This window comes from Jaculus jaculus, chromosome 8 (genome assembly GCF_020740685.1).
Source record: "Jaculus jaculus isolate mJacJac1 chromosome 8, mJacJac1.mat.Y.cur, whole genome shotgun sequence".
In the NCBI taxonomy this organism is placed as follows: domain Eukaryota; kingdom Metazoa; phylum Chordata; class Mammalia; order Rodentia; family Dipodidae; genus Jaculus; species Jaculus jaculus.
In genome coordinates this window covers 55,786,521-55,807,249 of record NC_059109.1, presented here as the reverse complement: position 1 = coordinate 55,807,249, position 20,729 = coordinate 55,786,521, and the positions used below count along the sequence as shown (strand labels likewise).

The 20,729-nt window shown below is 40.0% G+C and overlaps 1 protein-coding gene across 7 annotated transcripts in view; it reads right to left on the bottom strand.

Moving 5' to 3' along the window:
• Tp53bp1 (tumor protein p53 binding protein 1) overlaps positions 1–20,729 on the bottom strand; it is a 121,158-nt gene that overhangs the window by 59,640 nt on the left and 40,789 nt on the right. For 4 of the 7 annotated variants that reach the window (XM_045155910.1, XM_045155915.1, XM_045155916.1 and 1 more), the window contains exons 8-10: positions 18,220–18,386; positions 11,349–11,478; positions 9,704–9,798 (exon numbers count right to left, since the gene is read on the bottom strand). In XM_045155910.1, the coding sequence (XP_045011845.1) occupies positions 9,704–9,798; positions 11,349–11,478; positions 18,220–18,386 (392 nt within the window). The remainder of the gene's footprint in view (positions 1–9,703; positions 9,799–11,348; positions 11,479–18,219; positions 18,387–20,729) is intronic. The other 3 variants (XM_045155911.1, XM_045155917.1, XM_045155914.1) reach the window with 1 other exon arrangement.

Sequence of the window (20,729 nt, the reverse complement as noted above, 5' to 3'; positions counted from 1 at the left end):
AGCAGGACCCTTCAATTTGTTGCCTCCAAGAAACCTACCATTCTACAAAGGGACATTATCTTAGGGTGAAAGTTTGGAAAATGGTGTTTCAAGCAAATGAATCTAGAAAACAAGCAGGGGTTGCTAACCTAATATCTGAGAAGGTAGACTTCAGTCCAACATTAGTTAAGAAAGATAAGGAAGGCCACTTTATATTGATTAAAGGCACACTCCAACAGGAGGACATTACAGTGCTAAACATATATGCACCTAACATGGGGGCTCCCAAATTCATCAAACAAATGCTATTAGAACTAAGGTAACACCAAACACAGTGGTAGTAAGTGATATTGTATATATGTAAGTACAATGATTGTGATGGGGTGGTAATATGATGGAGAATGAAATTTCAAAGGAGAAAGTGGGGGGGGAGAGAATTAACATGGGATACTTTTTTTATAATCATGGAAAATGCTAATAAAAATTAAAAAAAAGAAATTAGAAAGTTCACAAGTAAACGACCTAATGCTTCACCTTAAAGCCTTGGAAAAAGAAGATCAAAACCTACAGCAATGTAGCAGGATACCAAATAAATGCACAGAAATCAGTAGCCTTCATATATGCTAACAACAAACACACAGAGGATGAAATCAGAGAATCACACCCATTCACAATTGCATCAAAAAAAAATAAAGTACCTTGGAATAAACCTAACCAAGGAAATAAAGAATCTCTACAATGAGAACTTTAAAACACTCATGCGAGAAATTGCAGAAGACACTAGAAAGTGGAGAAACATCCCCTGTTCCTGGATTGGAAGAATCAATATTGTGAAAATGGCAATCTTACCTAAAGCAATCTACACATTTAATGCAATCCCTATCAAAATTCCAAAGGCTTTCTTCATGGAAATAGAAAAAACAATCCAAAAATTCATTTGGAATCACAAAAACCCTCAAATATCTAAAATAATACTGAGCAACAAAAATAAGGCTGATGGTATCACCATAACTGATTTTAACCTATACTACAGAGCCATAGTAACAAAAATAGCATGGTACTGGCACAAAAACAGACATGTAGATCAGTGGAACAGAATAGAGGACCCAGATGGAAGCCCAAGTAGCTATAGCCACCTGATATTCGATAAAAATGCCCAAAATACTCATTGGAGAAGAGACAGCCTCTTCAGCAAATGGTGTTTTGAAAACTGGATATATATCTGCAGAAGGATGAAAATAGATTCTTCTCTCTTGCCATGCACAAGAATTAAGTCCAAATGGATTAAAGACCTTAACATCAGACCTGAAACTCTGAAACTGCTAGAGAAAAAAGTAGGGGAAACCCTTCAACATACTGGTCTTGGCAAAGACTTTCTGAATACAACCCCAATTGCTCAGGCAGTAAAACCACAGATTAATCACTGGGACCTCATGAAATTACAAAGATTTTGCACCGCAAAGGACACAGTGAAAAAAGCAAAGAGGCAACCTGCAGAATGGGAAAAAATCTTTGCCAGCTATATATCTGATAGAGGATTAGTATCTAGGATATACAAAGAATTCAAAAAGTTAAATAATAAGGAATCAAACAAGCCAATCAAAAAATGGGCTATGGAGCTAAATAGAGCATTCTCAAAGGAAGAAGTACGAATGGCATATAAGCATCTAAAAAAATGTTCTACGTCACTGGTCATCAGGGAAATGCAGATTAAAACTACATTGAGATTCCATCTCACCCCTGTCAGATTGGCCACCATCATGAAAACAAATGATCATAAATGTTGGCAGGGATGTGGAAAAAGAGGAACCCTTCTACACTGCTGGTGGGAATGCAATCTGGTCCAGCCATTGTGGAAATCAGTGTGGAGGTTCCTAAAACAGCTAAAGATTGATCTACCATATGACCCAGCTATAGCACTCCTAGGCATATATCCTAAGGACTCATCTCATTTCCTTAGAAGTACGTGCTCAACCATGTTTATTGCTGCTCAATTTATAATTGCTGGAAAATGGAACCAGCCTAGATGTCCCTCAACTGATGAGTGGATAATGAAGATGTGGCACATTTATACAATGGAGTTCTACTCAGCGGTAAAAAAAAATGAAGTTATGAAATTTGCAGAAAAATGGATGGACCTGGAAAGGATTATACTAAGTGAGGAAACCCAGGCCCAGAAAGCCAAGCGCCACATGTTCTCTCTCATATGTGGATCCTAGCTACAGATGATTGGGCTTCTGCCTGAGAAGGAAAATACTTGGTTGCAGAGGCCAGTAATTTAAAAAGGAGACATAAAAGGAAGAGAAAGGAAGGGAGGAGGATACTTAATAGGTTGATATTGTATATATGTAAGTACAATGATTGTAATGGGGAGGTAATATGATGGAGAATGGAATTTCAAAGGGGAAAGTGTGGGGGTGGGGAGGGAGGGAATTACCATGGGATATTTTTTTATAATCATGGAAAATGTTAATAAAAATTTAAAATTTTTTTAAAAAATTTAAAAATTTAATAAAAGAAATTAGAAATGTCACAAGTAAACGACCTAATGCTTCACCTTAAAGCCTTGGAAAAAGAAGAACAAGGCAAACCAAAAATCAGTAGATGGGAAGAAATAATAAAGATTACGGGAGAAATTAATGAAATAGAAACAAAAAAAAAATCCAAAGAATTAATGAAACAAAGAGTTGGTTCTTTGAAAGGATAAACAAGATTGATAAACCTTTAGCAAATCTGACTAAGAGAGAGAGAAAAGAGACATAAATTAATAAAATTAGAGATGAAAAAGGCAACATCACAACAGATACCAGAGAAACTCAAAAAATCATAGGTACATACTATAAAAACACATACTCCACTAAGTATGAAAATCTGGAAGAAATGGATAATTTCCTTGATTTATATGACCTACCTAAATTAAATCAAGATGAGATTAATCACTTAAATAGACCTATAACAAGTATGGAAATCCATGCAGTTATCAAAAACCTCCCAACTAAAAAAAGTCCAGGCCCAAAAAAGAAAAAAAAAAAAAAAAAAAAAGTCCAGGCCCAGATGGATTCACTGCTGAATTTTACCAGACCTTCAGGGAAGAACTAACACCATTGCTTCTTAAGCTTTTCCATAAAATAGAAAAAGAAGGAATCCTACCAAGCTCCTTCTACGAAGCCAGCATCATCCTGATAACAAAACCAGACAAAGATACAACAAAAAAAGAAAATTACAGACTAATCTCCCTCATGAACATAGATGCAAAAATTCTCAACAAATATGGCAAACAGAATACAAGAATATATCAGAAAGATCATTCACCCTGACCAAGTAGGCTTTATCCCAGAGATGCAGGGATGGTTCAACATGAGCAAATCGGTAACTGTAATACATTATATAAATGGACTGAAGGACAGAAACCACAAGATCATCTCATTAGATGCAGAAAAAGTGTTTGACAAAATCCAACATCCCTTCATGATAAAAGTCCTACAGAGACTGGGAATAGAAGGAACATATCTCAATATAATAAAGGCTATTTATGACAAGCCTACAGCCAACATATTACTAAATGGGGAAAAACTGGAAGCTTTTCCACTAAAATCAGGAACAAGACAAGGGTGTCCACTGTCCCCACTTCTACTTAATATAGTTTTGGAAGTCTTAGCCATAGCAATAAGGCAAGAGACACACATAAAAGGGATACAAATTGGAAAGGAAGAGATCAAGTTATCATTATTTGCAGATGACATGATTCTATATATAAAGGACCTTAAAGACTCTACCAGCAAACTAATAGAGCTGATAAACACCTACAGCCATGTAGCAGGATACAAAATAAATGCACAGAAATCAGTAGCCTTCATATATGCTAACAACAAACACACAGAGGATGAAATCAGAGAATCACTCCCATTCACAGTTGCATCAAAGAAAATAAAGTACCTTGGAATAAACCTAACCAAGGAAGTGAAGGATCTCTGCAATGAAAACTTTAAAACACTCAAGCGAGAAATTGCAGAAGACACTAGAAAATGAAAAAACATCCCCTGTTCCTGGATCAGAAGAATCAATATTGTGAAAATGGCAATCTTACCAACAGCAATCTACATATTTAATGCAATCCCCATCAAAATTGCAATGGCATTCTTCACGGAAATAGGAAAAAAAAATCCAAAAATTGACTTGGAATCACAAAAAATCTCGAATATCTAAAATAATACTGAGCAATAAAAATAAGGCTGGTGGCATCACCATACCTGATTTTAACCTATACTACAGAGCCATAGTAACAAAAATAGCATGGTACTGGCACAAAAGCAGACATGTAGATCAATGGAACACAATAGAGGACCCAGATATAAGTCCACGTAGCTATAGCCACCTGATATACGATAAAAATGCCAAAAATAAACATTGGAGAAAAGATAGACTTCAGCAAATGGTGCTGGGGAAACTGGATATTTATCTGTAGGAGGATAAAAATAGAGTTTTTTATTTGTCCATACCAAGAATTAAGTACAAATGGATTAAAGACCTTAACATCAGAACTGAAACTCCGAAACTGCTAGAGGAAAAAGTAGGGGAAACTCTTCAAACATATTGGCCTTGGCAAGGACTTTCTGAATATAACCCCAATTGCTCAGGCAATAAAACCACAAATTAACCACTGGGCTCTCATGAAATTACAAAGATTCTGTACAGCAAAGGACACTGTGAATAAAGCAAAGAGCAAACCTACAGAATGGGAAAAAAATCTTTGCCAGAAATACATCTTACAGAGGATTAATATCTAGGATATACAAAGAACTCAAAAAATTCAGTAAGAAGAAATCAAAGAAGCCAATTTAAAAAAAATGGGCTATGCGGGCGTGGTGGCGCATGCCTTTAATCCCAGCACCTGGGAGGCAGAAGTGGGAGGGTCAATGTGACTTTGAGGCCACCTTTAGAATACATAGTGAGTTCCAGGTCAGCCTGGACTAGACTGAGACCCTACCTCAAAAAACAAAACAAAACAAAAAGTATGGAACTAAATAGAGAATTCTCAAAAGAAGAAATACCGGTGGCATATAAGCATCTAAAAAAATGTTCTACATCCCTAGTCATCAGGAAATGCAGATTAAAACTACTTTGAGATTCCATCTCACTCCTGTCAAGATTGGCTACCATCATGAAAACAAATGACCATGAATGATGGCGAGGATGTAGAAAAAGAGAAACCCTTCTACATTGTTGGTGGGAATGCAATCTGGCCCAGCCATTGTGGAAATCAGTATGGAGGTTCCTGAGACAGCTAAGAATAGATCTACCATATGACCCAGCTATAGCACTCCTAGGCATATATGCTAAGGACTCATCTCATTACCTTAGAAATACTTGCTCAACCATGTTTATTGCCACTCATTTTACAACAGCTGGGAAATGGAACCTGCCTAGATGTCCTTCAACTGATTAGTATATAATGAGGATATGGCACGTTTATACAATGGAGTTCTACTCAGCAGTAAAGAAAAATGAAGTTATAAAATTTGCAGAAAAATGGATAGATCTGGAAATGATTATACTAAGTGAGGTAACCCAGACCCAGAAAGCCAAGCGCCACATGTTCTCTCTCATATGTGGATCCTAGCTACAGATGATTGGGCTTCTGTGTGAGAAGGAAAAAACTCAGTAGCAGAGGCCAGTAAGCTAGAAAAGAGATACAAAGGGAATAAAAAGGAAGGGAGGGGGGTAATTAATAGGATGGTGTTGTATATATGTAAGTAGAAGAATAGATTAATGGGGGTGAAAAGGCCCAAAGTGAGGTCAGGGAAAGAGAACGGGTAAAGGAAAGGTGGAGGGAGGGCTAATCAAAATCCAAGAGGATATAAATAAATCATATGGAAACCTACTTTTTTGGACAATGGAATACTCAAGAGCCGTAGATTGTAGCTAGAAAATTTTCAGTGCCAGGGATGGGATTCCTTCCAGTGAGTTGTTCACCAGGGAGGTCCCTGATGCCCCCAAAACATTATAGGCCTTTGCCGAGGCCCTTGGTTTCCCACCAGGAATAGATGGTAAGACCCTATTGCTGAAGACTCCACATACTTGGGTTGCAAGGCCACTGAGAAATCCTGCTGGAACTGAGGTGATAACCTCCTCCATGTAGATCAGCTGACAGAAAGCTGCAACAAGCCATTCTACATGTAGTCCAATAGGAAAAAGAGATATCACCAGTGAAAATACTCAACAGTGGACACTGCAAGCCTTATATTTGGCCAGCCAGGCCAAATCAGCCAACGTGTCCAACAGTGGCACTTCTATCATAGTGGAAACCAACTGCCCTCTAATTGGACTGGAGGCCCACTCCATGGAAGGGAATACATCCCTGCTACGGAAAACTTAAAACAGGGTTAGTCATGAGCCCTAAGGGTGTAACATCTGCTGCTATCTGGCTAAATGTATATACTATACTTATCAAACTGCCCAGTAAGCACTTCTCTTAATATTCATACCCTTATATTAATGCTATTCTGACTTTTAGTAGAGAATCTTCTCTTTTCAGATGACAATGACCTTGGGACAACTCAGACGGTATCATGGTGCTGGAAAGAAGAGACTGCAGTGCTCACTACTGCAATATCTCTATCACACCTTCCAAGACTCAGGGTCTAATGCGGAAAAGGTGGTAGAAAGACTGTAAGAGCCGGGCGTGGTGGCGCACACCTTTAATCCCAGCACTCGGGAGGCAGAGGTAGGAGGATCGCCGTGAGTTCAAGGCCACCCTGAGACTACAGAGTTAATTCCAGGTCAGCCTGGACCAGAGTGAGACCCTACCTCAAAAAAAAACAAAAAAAGAAAAAGAAAGAAAGAAAGAAAGAAAGACTTTAAGAGCCAAAGGAAGGGTAGGACTCCTTACAATGTGCTCCCTCCAGACATAAAATGGCCTGGATATCCATGACCTCACAGTGCCTGACACTACCTACACAAGACCATCATAAGAGGAGGAAAAGATCATGACATCAAAATAAAAGAGAGACAGATTGAGAAGGGGAGGGGATATGATGGCGAATGGAGTTTCAAAGGGGAAAGTGAGGGGAACAGAGGGTATTACCATGGGATATTTTTTATAATAATGAAAGATGTTAATAAAAATTTGAAATTTAAAAAAAACTCACTCCAAAATGATGGCAGGGAACTGAATAGGGAGTTCCCCGAGGAATAATTACAAATGGCTAATACACACTTAGAAAACGTTCAATATCCCTAACCATTATGGAAATGGAAATTAAAACAACCATGAGATTCCACCTTACTACAGTAAGGATGGCAATCATTCAAAAATCTAACAACAAGCCAGGCATGTTGGCGCACACCTTTAATCCCAGCACTCGGGGGGCAGAGGTAGAAGAATCACTGTGAGTTCAAGGCAACTGTGAGACTACGTAGTGAATTCCAGGTCAGCCTGGGCTAGAGTGAGACCCTACATCAAAAAACCAAAAAAAGTAAAATAAAATAGGGGTTAAAGACATCAAATTCTCCCTAAATTAATAATGCTTATCCCATTTAAACTATGCTGACTTCACTCTCCATTGGAGAATCTATTCTTCTTTTTTAGAAAGTAACAAGACTAGAGGAGATAAATTAGCCCTCACACTTCAGGCAAGCCACAGCTGAATCCACAGAGGAATTGGGGAGATGAGAAAGAGTGCTGCTTCCATGCTATTCCTGACAATCAGCACCAGGGTGTAGGAGACAGACCCTGAGGATACTCAACACCTACCAAAGTAGAGATTCAGAGGCTCCTAAGAGCTCATCATTGAAGTAGACTTAAAACCCACCACGACTCAGGGAATTCTGCGGAAAGATTAGAAGAGCCACAGGTTGAGACATCATGCCAGAGGCATTCCCTTCCCCCAAAAATGACTACTGCTCCCACAACGCATAAACTACAGCCCCATGGAGAATACCTGCAACCCCACTGAGGCATGTCACCAATGGAATGGGGACAGGGACAATGGTAAAGAGGGTACCAACACAGGATTTATCCATATGAAACATCTTGTTAATAATAATACATATTTAGAAAAATAGCTGGAGCTGGGTGAGATTAATCTTTAATCTCAGCAATTGGGAGGCAGAGGTAGGAGGATTGCCATGATTTTAAGGCTATCCTGAGACTACATAGTGAATTCCAGGTCAACCTGGACTAGAGTGAAACCCTACCTAGAAAAAACAAAACAAAACGAAAAAAGTAGCTGGAGAGATGGCTCAGTGATTATGGTACTTGCCCGTAATGCCTAACAACCCTAGTTTGATTCCCCAGTGCAATAGGAACCTGCACTGTTTTGAGCCAGGCATGGTGGCACATGACTTTAGGCCCAGAACATGGGAGGCAGAAGTAGGAGGATCAACATGAGTTCGAGGCCACCCTAAGACTACAGAATGAATTCCAGGTTAGCCTGGACTAGAGGAGACCCTACCTTGAAATACCAAACAATAAAATAAAATGTAAAGCCAGGCGTGGTGGTGCACGCCTTTAATCCCAGCACTGGGGAGGCAGAAGGAGGAGGATTGCCGTGAGCTCGAGGCCACACTGAAACTCCATAGTAAATTCCAGGTCAGCCTAGGCTAGAGTGAGACCCTACCTCAAAAAAAAAAAAAAACAAAAAAAAAAAGTAATATAAAATCAGAAATTAGGGGGCTGGAGAGATGGCTTAGTGGTTAAGGTGCTTGCCTGTGAAGCCTAACGACCCAGGTTCAACTACCTAGGACCCACATAAACCAGATGCACAAGGTGGTACATGCATCTTGAACACATTTGCAGTGGCCAGAGGCCCTGGCACACCCATTCTCTCTATATATCGGCCCCAATTCAAATAAAATAAAATTAAAATATTTTAAAATAAATTGAAATTTTTATCACTTGCTCATTACTCTAAAACTATCTTAATAATGGCAAAACTAAAGAGCTCAAGAAAAAACTGTTGGATTTCCTCATCAGAAACATGTGAGCATGTTACTAGAAGCTATTAGGCAGATGATAATGAATTTAGTTCCTCCCCAAACTAATTTGCTTAGATTAATTTTAAAACCATAAAATTGTTTCATGGCCTGGGAAGATTGCTTGCAAAGCCTACCAGACCAAGTTCAATTCCCAAGCTACCCACAAACACATGCAAAAAACAATTTTTTAAATTCCTTGAAGGGTCTTTGTAAAAAACTTTAAACAATATAAAAATCTCGGAAGAATTTTTGCTAGAAAAGCAAAGATTAGAGAACATATCATACTAAACTAGATCCCAAATTTTAGAGGCATGAGTCCTCATGAGTCATGTTAAAACATACAAGGAGGGCTGGAGAGATGGCTTAGTGGTTAAGCACTTGCCTGTGAAGCCTAAAGGACCCCAGTTCAAGGCTCGGTTCCCCAGGTCCCACATTAGCCAGATGCACAAGGGGGCACATGTGTCTGGAGCTCGTTTGCAGAGGCTGGAAGCCCTGGCACGCCCATTCTCTCTCTTTCCCTCTATCTGTCTTTCTCTCTGTGTCTGTCACTCTCAAATAAATAAATAAATAAATAAATAAATAAATAAATAAATAAATAAAAAATTTAAAAAAAAAACAAAAATAAATAAATAAAAATAAAAAGGAATTAAAAGAAAAAAACATACAAGGAAAGAGTAACTTTAGCAAGGCAGAAGAAATGACACTCCTCTTCTACTAGAACATTTGAAAAAAGATCAACAGAGCTCACCTTTGCTCCCTTCCTGCTCTGTGGGACTGCTAGGAACCATGAGAGGAGTGGGTCGGAGCACTTCAGGGGAAGGAGCAAGGAGGTCAGATGAATTCCTTTATGTAAAGAGAATTACAGGTTATTGTATCCACATCCATAGTTTCCAATTTTGCTTTTACTTATTAGTAGTAAAAAAACATTTAGACCACTGAAATATACAACAGCATTTCTCCCAAACAGGAGAGACATTTCTTTTTTTTATTTTTATTTATTTATTTATTTTGGTTTTTTTGTTTGTTTGTTTTTTTGTTTTTTCTTCTTGGTTTTTTTGAGGTAGTGTCTCACTCTAACCCAGGCTGAGCTGGAATTCACTCTGTATTCTCAGGGTGGCCTCAAACTCACAACAATCTTCCTACCTCTGCCTCCCAAGTGCTGGAATTAAAGGCGTGCACCACCACGCTAGGAGAGACATTTCTAAAATAAGAATGTCTTAAAATAAAGAGGAAGGGCAATGTGAATGACTAGACACAAGGACATCTTGATTTTAAAAAAGCTGGATAAGGGCTGGTGAAATGGCTTAGCAATTAAGGCATTTGCCTGTGAAGCCTAAGGGCCCCGGACTGATTCCCTAGGACCCACATAAGCCAGATGCACAAGGGGGCACATGCATCTGGAGTTCATTTACAGTGGCTAAAGGCCCTGGCACACCTATTCTCTCTTTCTCTCTATCTGCCTCTCTCTCTCTTTCTCTCTAATAAATGAATAAATAAATAATTTTTTAAAAACTGGATAAGCAAAAGCTAAAAAATTAACTTCATATATTTGATATAAAAAAGATTATTCCATTTTGCATAATAATAGAAAAACTATACATATTTTTATTTAAAAAACAATAAAAGCAAAAAAAAAAAGTGCATCCCAGATTTGGGAGGCAGAGGTAGGAGGACTGCCAAAAGTTCAAGGCCACCCTGAGACTACATAGTGAATTCCAGGTCAGCCTGAACTAGAGTGAAACCCCTACCTTGGGGAAAAAAAAAAAAAAAAAGTGCAAATCTCTGTACTCTAACACAAAGACAAATCTATCAACTGTTGACAACAACAACCTATTCTCTATACTAGAAACGCTAGGAAAACAGAGAAGCGAATGCTTGGTTTTGATGTAAAACACTTCTAAATAAACTGAGCATTTTCTTTCCTAGTGAAACCTTTGGACTACAATTATAAAGCCTCAAATGGCAAAACAGGTCTATATACTGTTTTTTTTTTTTTTTCATTTACTTTTAGTAACATTAAGTTTTCTCCCAAAATTCTAAAGTCTAGATTCTAGCTTCTGGTTAAAAACATTCTGGTCTGGGCTAGAGAGATGGTTTAGCAGTTAAGGCACTTGCATGCAAAGCCTAAGGACCCAGGTTTGATTCTCCAGGTCCCACATAAGCCAGATGCACATGTTGACACATTCATCTGGAGTTTGTTTGCAGTGGCTAGAGGCCCTGGCACACACATTCTCTCCCTCTCCCTCTCTCATAAACAAATAAATAAATAAATGAATAAATAAATAAATAACAATAAACCTTAAAAACAAATCTGGTCTAGGACACAATGCTAACTCTTCCAAACTTGGTCTAAGACCATCACAGACATGCTACACTCTTTCAGGCTTACTTACGTGGAAAGACTCTCCTGAACAAGGGACCTCTGAGCAGACAACTGCAAGAGCTGCAGGGTGGTGGCAGGTGTAGAAGCCAGAGAAGACCCACCTTCCTCCTTTGAAGAAGTAGAAGAACCATCAACAGCTACTGGGGGAAAAGGCGAAATATCAGCTGTGCTTACTTACCAGATTAACATTACCAAGTTGTCAAACACAAAACAAAAACTCCACTCAGTACTGTGAAAACAGTGATAGCCATAGTTTTAGCTATTGTTCAAGAGGGGCAAAAATATTTTTCTGATTGTAGTACAACTTATGGAATGTCACAATAACAAACACCTTAATCTTAAGTGAACATCAACCCAGGTCCTTTAATAAAGACTTGAAAACAATTACTTGCTCCTTTCTGTCATAATCTAAGTTTGGAGAATGTGATGGTTTACCTTCACTGTCAACTTGACTGAATACAGAATCACCATGAAAACACTGCAGTGTATATATCTTTTTGTTTTTTGATTTTTTCCCAATATAAGGTCTCACTCTATCCTAGGCTGACCTATAATTCACTATGTAGTCTCAGGGTGGCCTGGAATTCATGGCAATCCTCCTACCACTGCCTCCCAAGTCTAGATTTACCTATAAGGATATTTCCAGAGAGCTTTAACTGAGAAAAGAAGACTAATAGCAATAGATATGGATGGCACAATCCCATGGGCTGGGGCCCTGGACCAAATAAAAAGAAAATGAGCCAGGTGTGGTGGCATAAACCTTCTACCCCAATACTCAGGAAGCAGAGGTAGAAAGATCACTTTGAGCTAAAGCCAGCCTAGACTACATAGTGATTTCCAAGTCGGCCCAGGCTAGAGAGAGAGAGAGAGAGAGAGAGAGAGAGAGAGAGAGAGAGAGAGAGAGAGAGAGAGAGAGAGACCCTACCTTGAAAAAAAAAAAAAAGAGGGAGAGAGAGAAATGAAAACACAGAAGAAAATGAGCTGAGTACCATACTCACCTCTTTCTGCTTCCTGACTAGGATGCAACATGACCAGTTGTCATGTCCCTACCACCATGATTTCTGTGCCATGTAGGACTGTACCTTCAAACTCTGAGCCAGAATAAATGCTGCTTTCCTTTAAAGAGCCCCTCAACAATGAGAAAGTCACTATACTGAAAACTGATACCAAGGAGTAGGGCTGTTGCTGTGATAACCCCGACCATGTAGTTCACCAACCTTTGAAAATAGTTGTGTGAATAACATTGTAGAGTTTGAAACTGTGGGCTAGCAGCCAGGCGTGTTGGTGCATTCTTAATCCCAGCACTTAGGAAGCTGAGGTAGGAGGATCCCTGTGAGTTTGAGGTTAACTAGTCAGACTGGACTACAGTGAGACCTTCCCTCACAAAATAAATAAATAAAATAAAATGAGCTAAAGAAGCCTTAGAGGGCTGGAAAGATGGCTCAGCAGGGTTAAGGTGCTTGCTTGCAAAGCCTAACAACCTGTGTTTGATTGCCTAGTACTCACGTAAAGATAGATGCATAAAGTGACACATGTGTGTGGAGTCTGCAGTGGCTACAGGCCCTGATTAGCCCATTCTCTCCCTCTCCCTCTCCCTCTCCCCCCCCTCAAATAAATAAAAATTTATATATATTTTTTTAAAGCCCTAGAATGTTATAAACAGAGTTTAATGGGCCATTCTGGTAAGAATCTGGAAGACCAGAATGCCAAGAAAAATGCAGACAGTGGGGCTGGAGAGATGGCTTAGTAGTTAAGGTGCATGCCTGCAAACCAAAGGAGCCAGGTTCGATTCCTCAGGACCCATGTAAGCCAGATGCACAAGATGGCGCATGAATCTAGAGTTCATCTGCAATGGCTACAGACCCTGGTATACCCATTCCCTCTATCTGCCTCTTTCCTCTTCCTCCCTCCCTCCCTCCCTACCTCTCTCTCATGCGTGCGTGCTTTCAAATAAATAAAAACAGTGAAAGTCTAGTTCATAAGGCTTCAGATGAGAACAAAGAATCTAGTAAGAATTGGACAAAGAATTTGGCTGCATTCTGTCCATGTCCTGAGAACCTTAGTAAAGCTGAATTTCAAAAGTAATGGACTAATTTACTTGGTAGAGAAAATGTCTAGACAAGATAGCATTTCAGGCTACAGCATAGCTATTGTACATTACTCTTATTCAGATCTACAGTGAGATAATAAAAAACAGGAAAAATCAGGCTGGAGAAGGTTCAGCAGTTAAGGAGCTTGCATGAAAGCCTAGGGACCCTGGTTAGATTCTCCAGTACTCACATAAAGCCAGATGCACAAGATGGCACATGCACTGGAGTTTGTTTGCAGTGGGTAGAGGCCTTGGCACACCCATTCTATCTGCCTCTTTCTCTTTCACTCTCTTTCAAATAAAATATATTTTAAAAAGCTGCAATGGGGCTTCGTGGCACACACCTTTAATCTCAGCAGTTGGGAGGCAAGTTAGGAAGACTGCCACCCTGAGACTACATAGTGAATGCCAGGTAAGCCTGAGGTACAGTGAGACCCTACCTCAAAAAGCCAAAATAAATAAATATATATCTCTCCATCCTGTGTATAAATATATATCTATATCTATCTATCTATCTATCTATCTATCTATCTATCTATCTCCATCCATCCATCTATCTATACATACATACACACACACACAGGCTGGAGAGAAAGCTTACCAGTTAAGGCACTTGCCTGGAAAGCCTAAGGACCTAGGTTTGATTCCCCAGTACCCTTATAAAGCAGATGCACAAGGTGGCAAATGTGTCTGGAGTTTGTTTGCAATGGCTGGTGACCCTGACATGACCGTTCTATCTGCCTCTCTCTCTCTAGTAAATAATTTTAAATTTTGTAATCAATTAATTGAAAAAAAGATAGGAAAATATTTAAATTTGGCAAGGAAAGGAGTGTGAGTTTAAAGAAGGGTGTAACAGGGGCTGGGGAGATGGCTTAGCAGTAAAACACTTGCTTGTGAAGCCTAAGGACCCCAGTTCGAGGTTCAATTCCCCAGGGCCCATGTAAGCCAGATGCACAAGGTGGTGCATGCATCTAGTTCATTTGCAGTGGCTGGATGCCCTGGTACACCCATTCTTTCAGTCTCTCTCTTCCTCCCTCCCTCCCTCCCTTCCTCCCTCCCTCTCTCTCTCTGCCTATAGCTCTCAAATAAATAAATAAATTTTTTTTTAAAAAAAAGAGTATAACAAAGCATCTGAGTTTATGCCATTAAACAGAAATCTTACACTCTGCAATGGGACAATAGGAGACAAGACCCACCCACTGAGGCTACAAACTTGGAAAATACAAATTCATTTGAATGAAGAGAGACTAAACTGAGAATATCACCACAGAAGTTCTCTATTCCTAACTGGCTGCCTATGGAAGTGTTTCTATATGGTCAATCTCAAAGACACAGAAAATCCACTGCAAATAGGCCCAAGAGGAACAGGCAAAATCAGGTTACATCTGCCAACAGAACTTGTCATCCACACAGTTCTGGTTTTAAAGGCATGGAGGATGTTAAGAATGAGGGTGTCATGAGGCTGGTATCAAAGTTCTAAAATGTTACTACTAAATCCAGGCAATGTTCGGCAGGGTTGGATTCCATGCAAAAGGGGGCCCTCAATGTCACTGCATGAATCTACTAAGGTGAAGCTAAGTTCAAGGGAGAAGAACCCAGGATATAAGACATGGGATATCTGCTAAAGGAAGATGTAGACCCAGAGTGATGTACTGTAGGAGGTAAAGATGGAGGAGTGGGACTACCCAAGGCTGTTGGGAGCCCAGAAGATTCCTTCACAAGCCCAAAATACTGGACACAGAACTGCAGGATCTGGTGTTTGCCCTAATAGGTTCTGTGTTGCTTGGTTCATGTTTTCCTTGCTATGTCCCCATTCCTCCCTTTTGGAATGAGAATGCTTATTCTATGCCATTGTATATTGGAAGTATGTTACTTGCAGTTAAGAGGCTGCCTTGATTTTGGAGTTTTCAACAGTGTTTGGGATTGTTAAAAAGACTATGAGGACCTTTAAATGCATTTGCATTATGAGATGACAATGAGACTTTAGGTGCCGAGAGTGGAATCTATGGTTTAAAGTAATGTGTTTGGTGTCAAATTGAGAACTAAAGTTATGATGGCTATACTTCAATGTCAACTTGACTGGCTTTAGAATCACCATGGAAACACACTTCTGGGTGTATCAATGTCTCAAGAGAGGCTTAAGTGAATAAGCCATCCATGGCTGAGGTCCTGGACTGAATAAAAAGGATAAAGTGAAGGCTAGAGAAATAGACTGCTTAGTGGTTTAGGTACTTGCCTGCAAAGCCAAAGGACACAGGTTCAATTCTCCAGGACCCACATAAGTCAGATGCACGGGGAGGGGGGTACATGCATTTGGAGTTTGTTTGCAACAGCCAACGGCCCTGGCATGCCCATTCTCTCTCTCTCTCTTTCTATCTGCCTATTTCTCTCCTGGTCAAATAAAGAAAAAATAAGAGGAAAAAGTGAGCTGAGCACTAGTATTCCTCTCTCTGCTTCCTAACTACAGATGCAATATGACCATCTGCCCCATGCTCTTGTAGCCATGATTTCTATACCCTCAAATTGTGAGCCAACTTGCTTGTGTCAGGTATTTTGTTCCAGCACTGAGAAAAGTAACTAATATAGAGAGTAAAAGTAAGAATCCTTATACCTGTGCTTGGCTGCTCTTCTTTCTTGGGATGCTTCTTTTTTTTTAATATTTTATTTTTATTTATTTATTTGACAGAGAAAGAGGGACAGAGAGAGAGAGAAAGAAGGGGCACGCCGGGGCCACCAGCCACTGAAAACAAACTCCAGACGTGTGTGCCTCCTTGTGCATCTGGCTAACATGGGTCCTGGGGAATCAAACCTGGGTCCTTTGGCTTTGCAGGCAAATGCCTTAACTGCTAAGCCATCCCTCCAGCCTGGGATGCTTCTACAATAAGACTGCAAGTGTAGCAGGGCATGGTGGCACATGCCTTTAATCCCAGCACTCAGGAGGTAGAGATAGGAGGATCACAGTGAGTACCACCCTGAGACTACAGAGCAGATTCCAGGTTACCCTGAGCTAGAGCGAGACTCTACCTCAGGGGGAGAAAAAAAGAAAGAAGGAAGGAAGGAAGGAAGGAAGGAAGGAAGGAAGGAAGGAAGGACGGACGGACGGACGGACGGACGGACAGACAGACGGACAGACGGACAGACTTAGCAGTTAAAAAGTGTTTGCTTGCAAAGCCAAAGAACCTTGGTTTGATTCCCCAGGATCCATGTAAGCCACATACACAAGATGAGGCATGCATCTGGAGTTCATTTGCAGTGGGTGGGGGCGATCTCTCTCTCTCTCTCTCTCTCTCTCTCTCCCTCTCTCTCTCTCTCTCTGTCTACCTCTTTACCTCTCTCAAATAAAAAAAAAAAAAAAAAGAAAATTTAAAACTACAACCTGAGGGCTAGAGAGGTAGCTTAGTGATTAAAGGCACTTGCTAGCAAAGCCTCATGGCCTAGGTTCAATTCCCTAGTACCAACACAAAGCCAGATGCACAAAGTGGCACATGCATCTGGAGTATGTCTGCAATGGCAGGAGCCCCTGATGTGCCCACATTCCATCCCTCCCTCCCCATCTTCCTCCCTCCCTCCCTCCCTCCCCCACCTCTCTGCCTTTCTGTCTCTGTCCTCCCATCTCTCTTGCAAATAAGCAAATAAAATATTTAAGTACAACCTGATAATGAAGAGACAAAAAAGGCTCATTGGTGCCTTCTGAATGTTTTTTTTTTTAATTTTTTTTGTTTATTTATATATTTATGTATTTGAGAATGACAGAGAAAAAGAGGCAGAAAGAGAGAGAGAATGGGCGCACCAGGGCCTCCAGCCACTGCAGACAAACTCCAGATGCGTGCACCCCCTTGTGCATCTGGCTAACGTGAGTCCTGGGGAACTGAGCCTTGAACTGGGGTCCTTAGGCTTCACAGGCAAGCGCTTAACGACTAAGCCATCTCTCTAGCTCCCTTCTGAATGTTTTATACAGACAAGTGCTTTACAGAATATTAGAGGCCTTCTTCCATACCTTTTTACAATCAGTATGAGATACACACACACAAACACACACACACACACACATACACGAATGTGTATGTGTATACTTTTCTTTTTAAAGTGGTTTCTACCAAAGATTTCCTGCTCTCTGAGGTTGTGCAATGAGGGTAAAGTATGAAGCAAATTCCACTTGACTCTTCTAAGTCTGGTTCTGTTAGACTTTCAATTCTTTTTTGTGGTAGATAAATTAATAAATAGATGAACAAGTAGACCCTTGCCCAGGTGAATAAAGAAAAAAATTATCACAGTAAACATGTAACAGAAGAAATGACTACTCTGTCCAGAATACCAAATTTACTATATTAGCTATTTTTAATACCTCCATTTCCAAAAGAGTGAAATTTACATTAAAAAGTTAGTCATCATTCCTCAAAAGCTTATTTCACTGATTAGCTAAAAACATGTTTTTTGTCCATATCACAAACAAGACTGCACATCTACAAAGTACTTTCCAGTTTAAATAGTGCCCTCAGGATTAAAACTAACATTTAGAATTTTAGGGGAAAAAAAAAGCTAGGGGCTGGAGAGATGGCTTAGTGGTTAAGGCACTTGCCTGCGAAGCCCAAGGATCTAGGTTCAATTCTCCATGTCCCACGTTAGCCAGATGCACATCATGGCACATGCATCTGGAGTTCATTTGCAGTGGCTAGAGGCCCTGGCACGCCCATCCTCTCTCTTTCCCTCTGTCCCTCTGTATCTAATAAATAAATAAATAAATAAAATGATAAGGAAAAAAAGAGCTGTAACAGCCAATGAGTTTTTCTACCTGTTTTACTGCTCTGGTCAAACAAGTCTTCCTGACTTGACAAAACCTCAGGCTCTGATGACTTTGAAATCTGCAGTCCACCTTCCAGAAGTTCTTGAGCAGATGTTTGTTCTTTTGATTCCACAAAAGAAGGAGAAACTTTGGGACTAGAAGACATGTCTTCTGACCTAGGAAATTTATATCACCAAGGATGAAAGGTTATTAAATTCAAATGCATTCCTCTGATGAAACAAAATAATTTTTTCCTTTTTTTATTTTGTTATTTTTCAAGGTACAGTCTCACTCTAACCCAGGATGACTTGGAATTTACTATGTAGTCTCAGGTGGCCTCACACTCACTGTGATCCTCCTACCTCTGCCTCCTGAGTGAGATTAAGGACATGCACCACCACACCCCTCTTTTCCTATTTTGCATGCTTTTCTTTGACAACTTAAATTTTTTAATAGCACTAATCTAAATAATAAACTACTAAAAATGAAATAAATTTTCCTATAAAGTCCTTAGTACATTTTAAAGCCTAAGTTTCTCATAAAATTATACCATTCTCTTCAATCCTCAGTTATGTTGTAATGATTTAGAGATTTTGATACATGAACTATTATACTTGATACATAAACTATTAGACTTGATGTGACTTATCTTTTGCACTAATGTGACACAAACTATTTCCTGCTGAGTAAAATACTCCCTCATTTTTAGTCCGTTCCCAGAGACTTTTATCCACTCTATTCCCGGGGAAAACAGGATAGAGAAACTAACTTGAAAACCAACGTTGTAGCTCCCACCAGCACTGCCAGGGCTTGGAAGGCTAATGCACAATTGTGAGTAAGAGACCTGCCTATGTTACATACTAAATTTAAAGCCAACCTAGACCATAATGTCTCTGAATACATTAAAGAACTAAAACACGCTGGCGTGATGGCGCACGCCTTTAATCCCAGCACTTGGGGAGGCAGAGGTAGGAGGATCGCCATGAGTTCAAGGCCACCCTGAGACTACATAGTTAATTCCAGGTCAGCCTGGGCCAGAGTGAGACCCTACCTCGAAAAACCAAAAAAAACAAAAACAAACAAACAAACAAAAAAAAAAAACCACATTAAGAAAAAAAAAAAGAAACAAAAACTTCCTACAGAGAAACCCAGGGGTGGCAGGGCAGTGGACACACCTGTAATCCTAGCAGACCAAGGCAGGAGGACTGCTACAAGTTCAAGGCCAATCAGAGTTACACAGCAAGACTATCTCAATTGTAAAAAAAAAAAAAAAAAAAAAAAAACCAGCCGGGCGTGGTGGCACATGCCTTTAATAAGGAGACAGAGGTAGGAGGATCCCCGTGAGTTTGAGGCCACCCTGAGAATAGAAAGTGAATCCCAGGTCAACATGGGCTAGAGTGAGACCCTACCTTGAAAAAAATGGGGGGGCTGGGGAAATGGCTTAGCAGTTAAGGTGTTTGCCTGCGAAGCCTAATGACCCCAGTTTGATTCCCCAGGACCCACATACACCAGATGCACAAGGAGGCACATGTGTCTGGAGTTCATTTTCAGTGGTAGAGGCCCTGTCATGTTCATTCTCTCTTTCCCTCTATCTGCCTCTTTCCATCCCTCCCTTCATCCCTCTCTCTCTCAAATAAAATAAAATTGAATTAAATTAAAAAGCTGGGCATGGTGATGCACACCTTTACAGCACTATAGAGGCAGAGGTAGGAGGATCACCTTGAGTTCGAGGGCACTCTGAGACTACATAGTGAATTCCAGGTCAACCTGGGCTGGTGAGACCCTACTTTGAAAAAAGAAAGAAAGCCTCAAGAGACATTACTAAGCACAGTATTTTACAATATAAAGAATAACTTCTTATGAGAGAATCACCTTTGTTCAGAATCCCACTAATAAGTTTCTATCAAAGGAAAAAGAAAAAGATGTACGATGTTTATCTTGAGAAAAATGTTTATCTTTCTCAAACTGGGAGTATTACTGTTTTCCTCTGCAAACATCAGTTGTTAAGTGGAGGTAATATCGTCTTGGATACAAGGATCACCACAGACAGAAAAACTTTTTTCCTACCAAGCCTACATCTAAAATACTGGAGAAAATCCCTCCATCTATCTACACCATAAATTAGCAGAGGCCTGAAACTTGAGGATGCAAAGCAATCTGAGGGTTTAAGTACATAACCAAATCTTCAAATACAATACTCCTATGACTTTTCATTACCACTAGAGAAGACGACCTCCTCAGAAAGCAAAGATTAACCAGGAGGAGTAGCAATCAGATTCATTACAGAAGGAAATCAGCTGTATAATCTTAATCTTAAAATAAGATGACAATGAGACTACGTAAGTAGTCAGTGTTTATATTACATTAAACAAAATGGCAACCACCCGCCCAGTGAATGACTCCTGCTCTCATAATGCATAACCCACAACCCCATAGGGAATACCAGCAACCCCACTGAGGTGCGTTCTCAGCAGATTAGGGGCAGGAGTGAGGGAAATGATGGTACAAACACATGATGT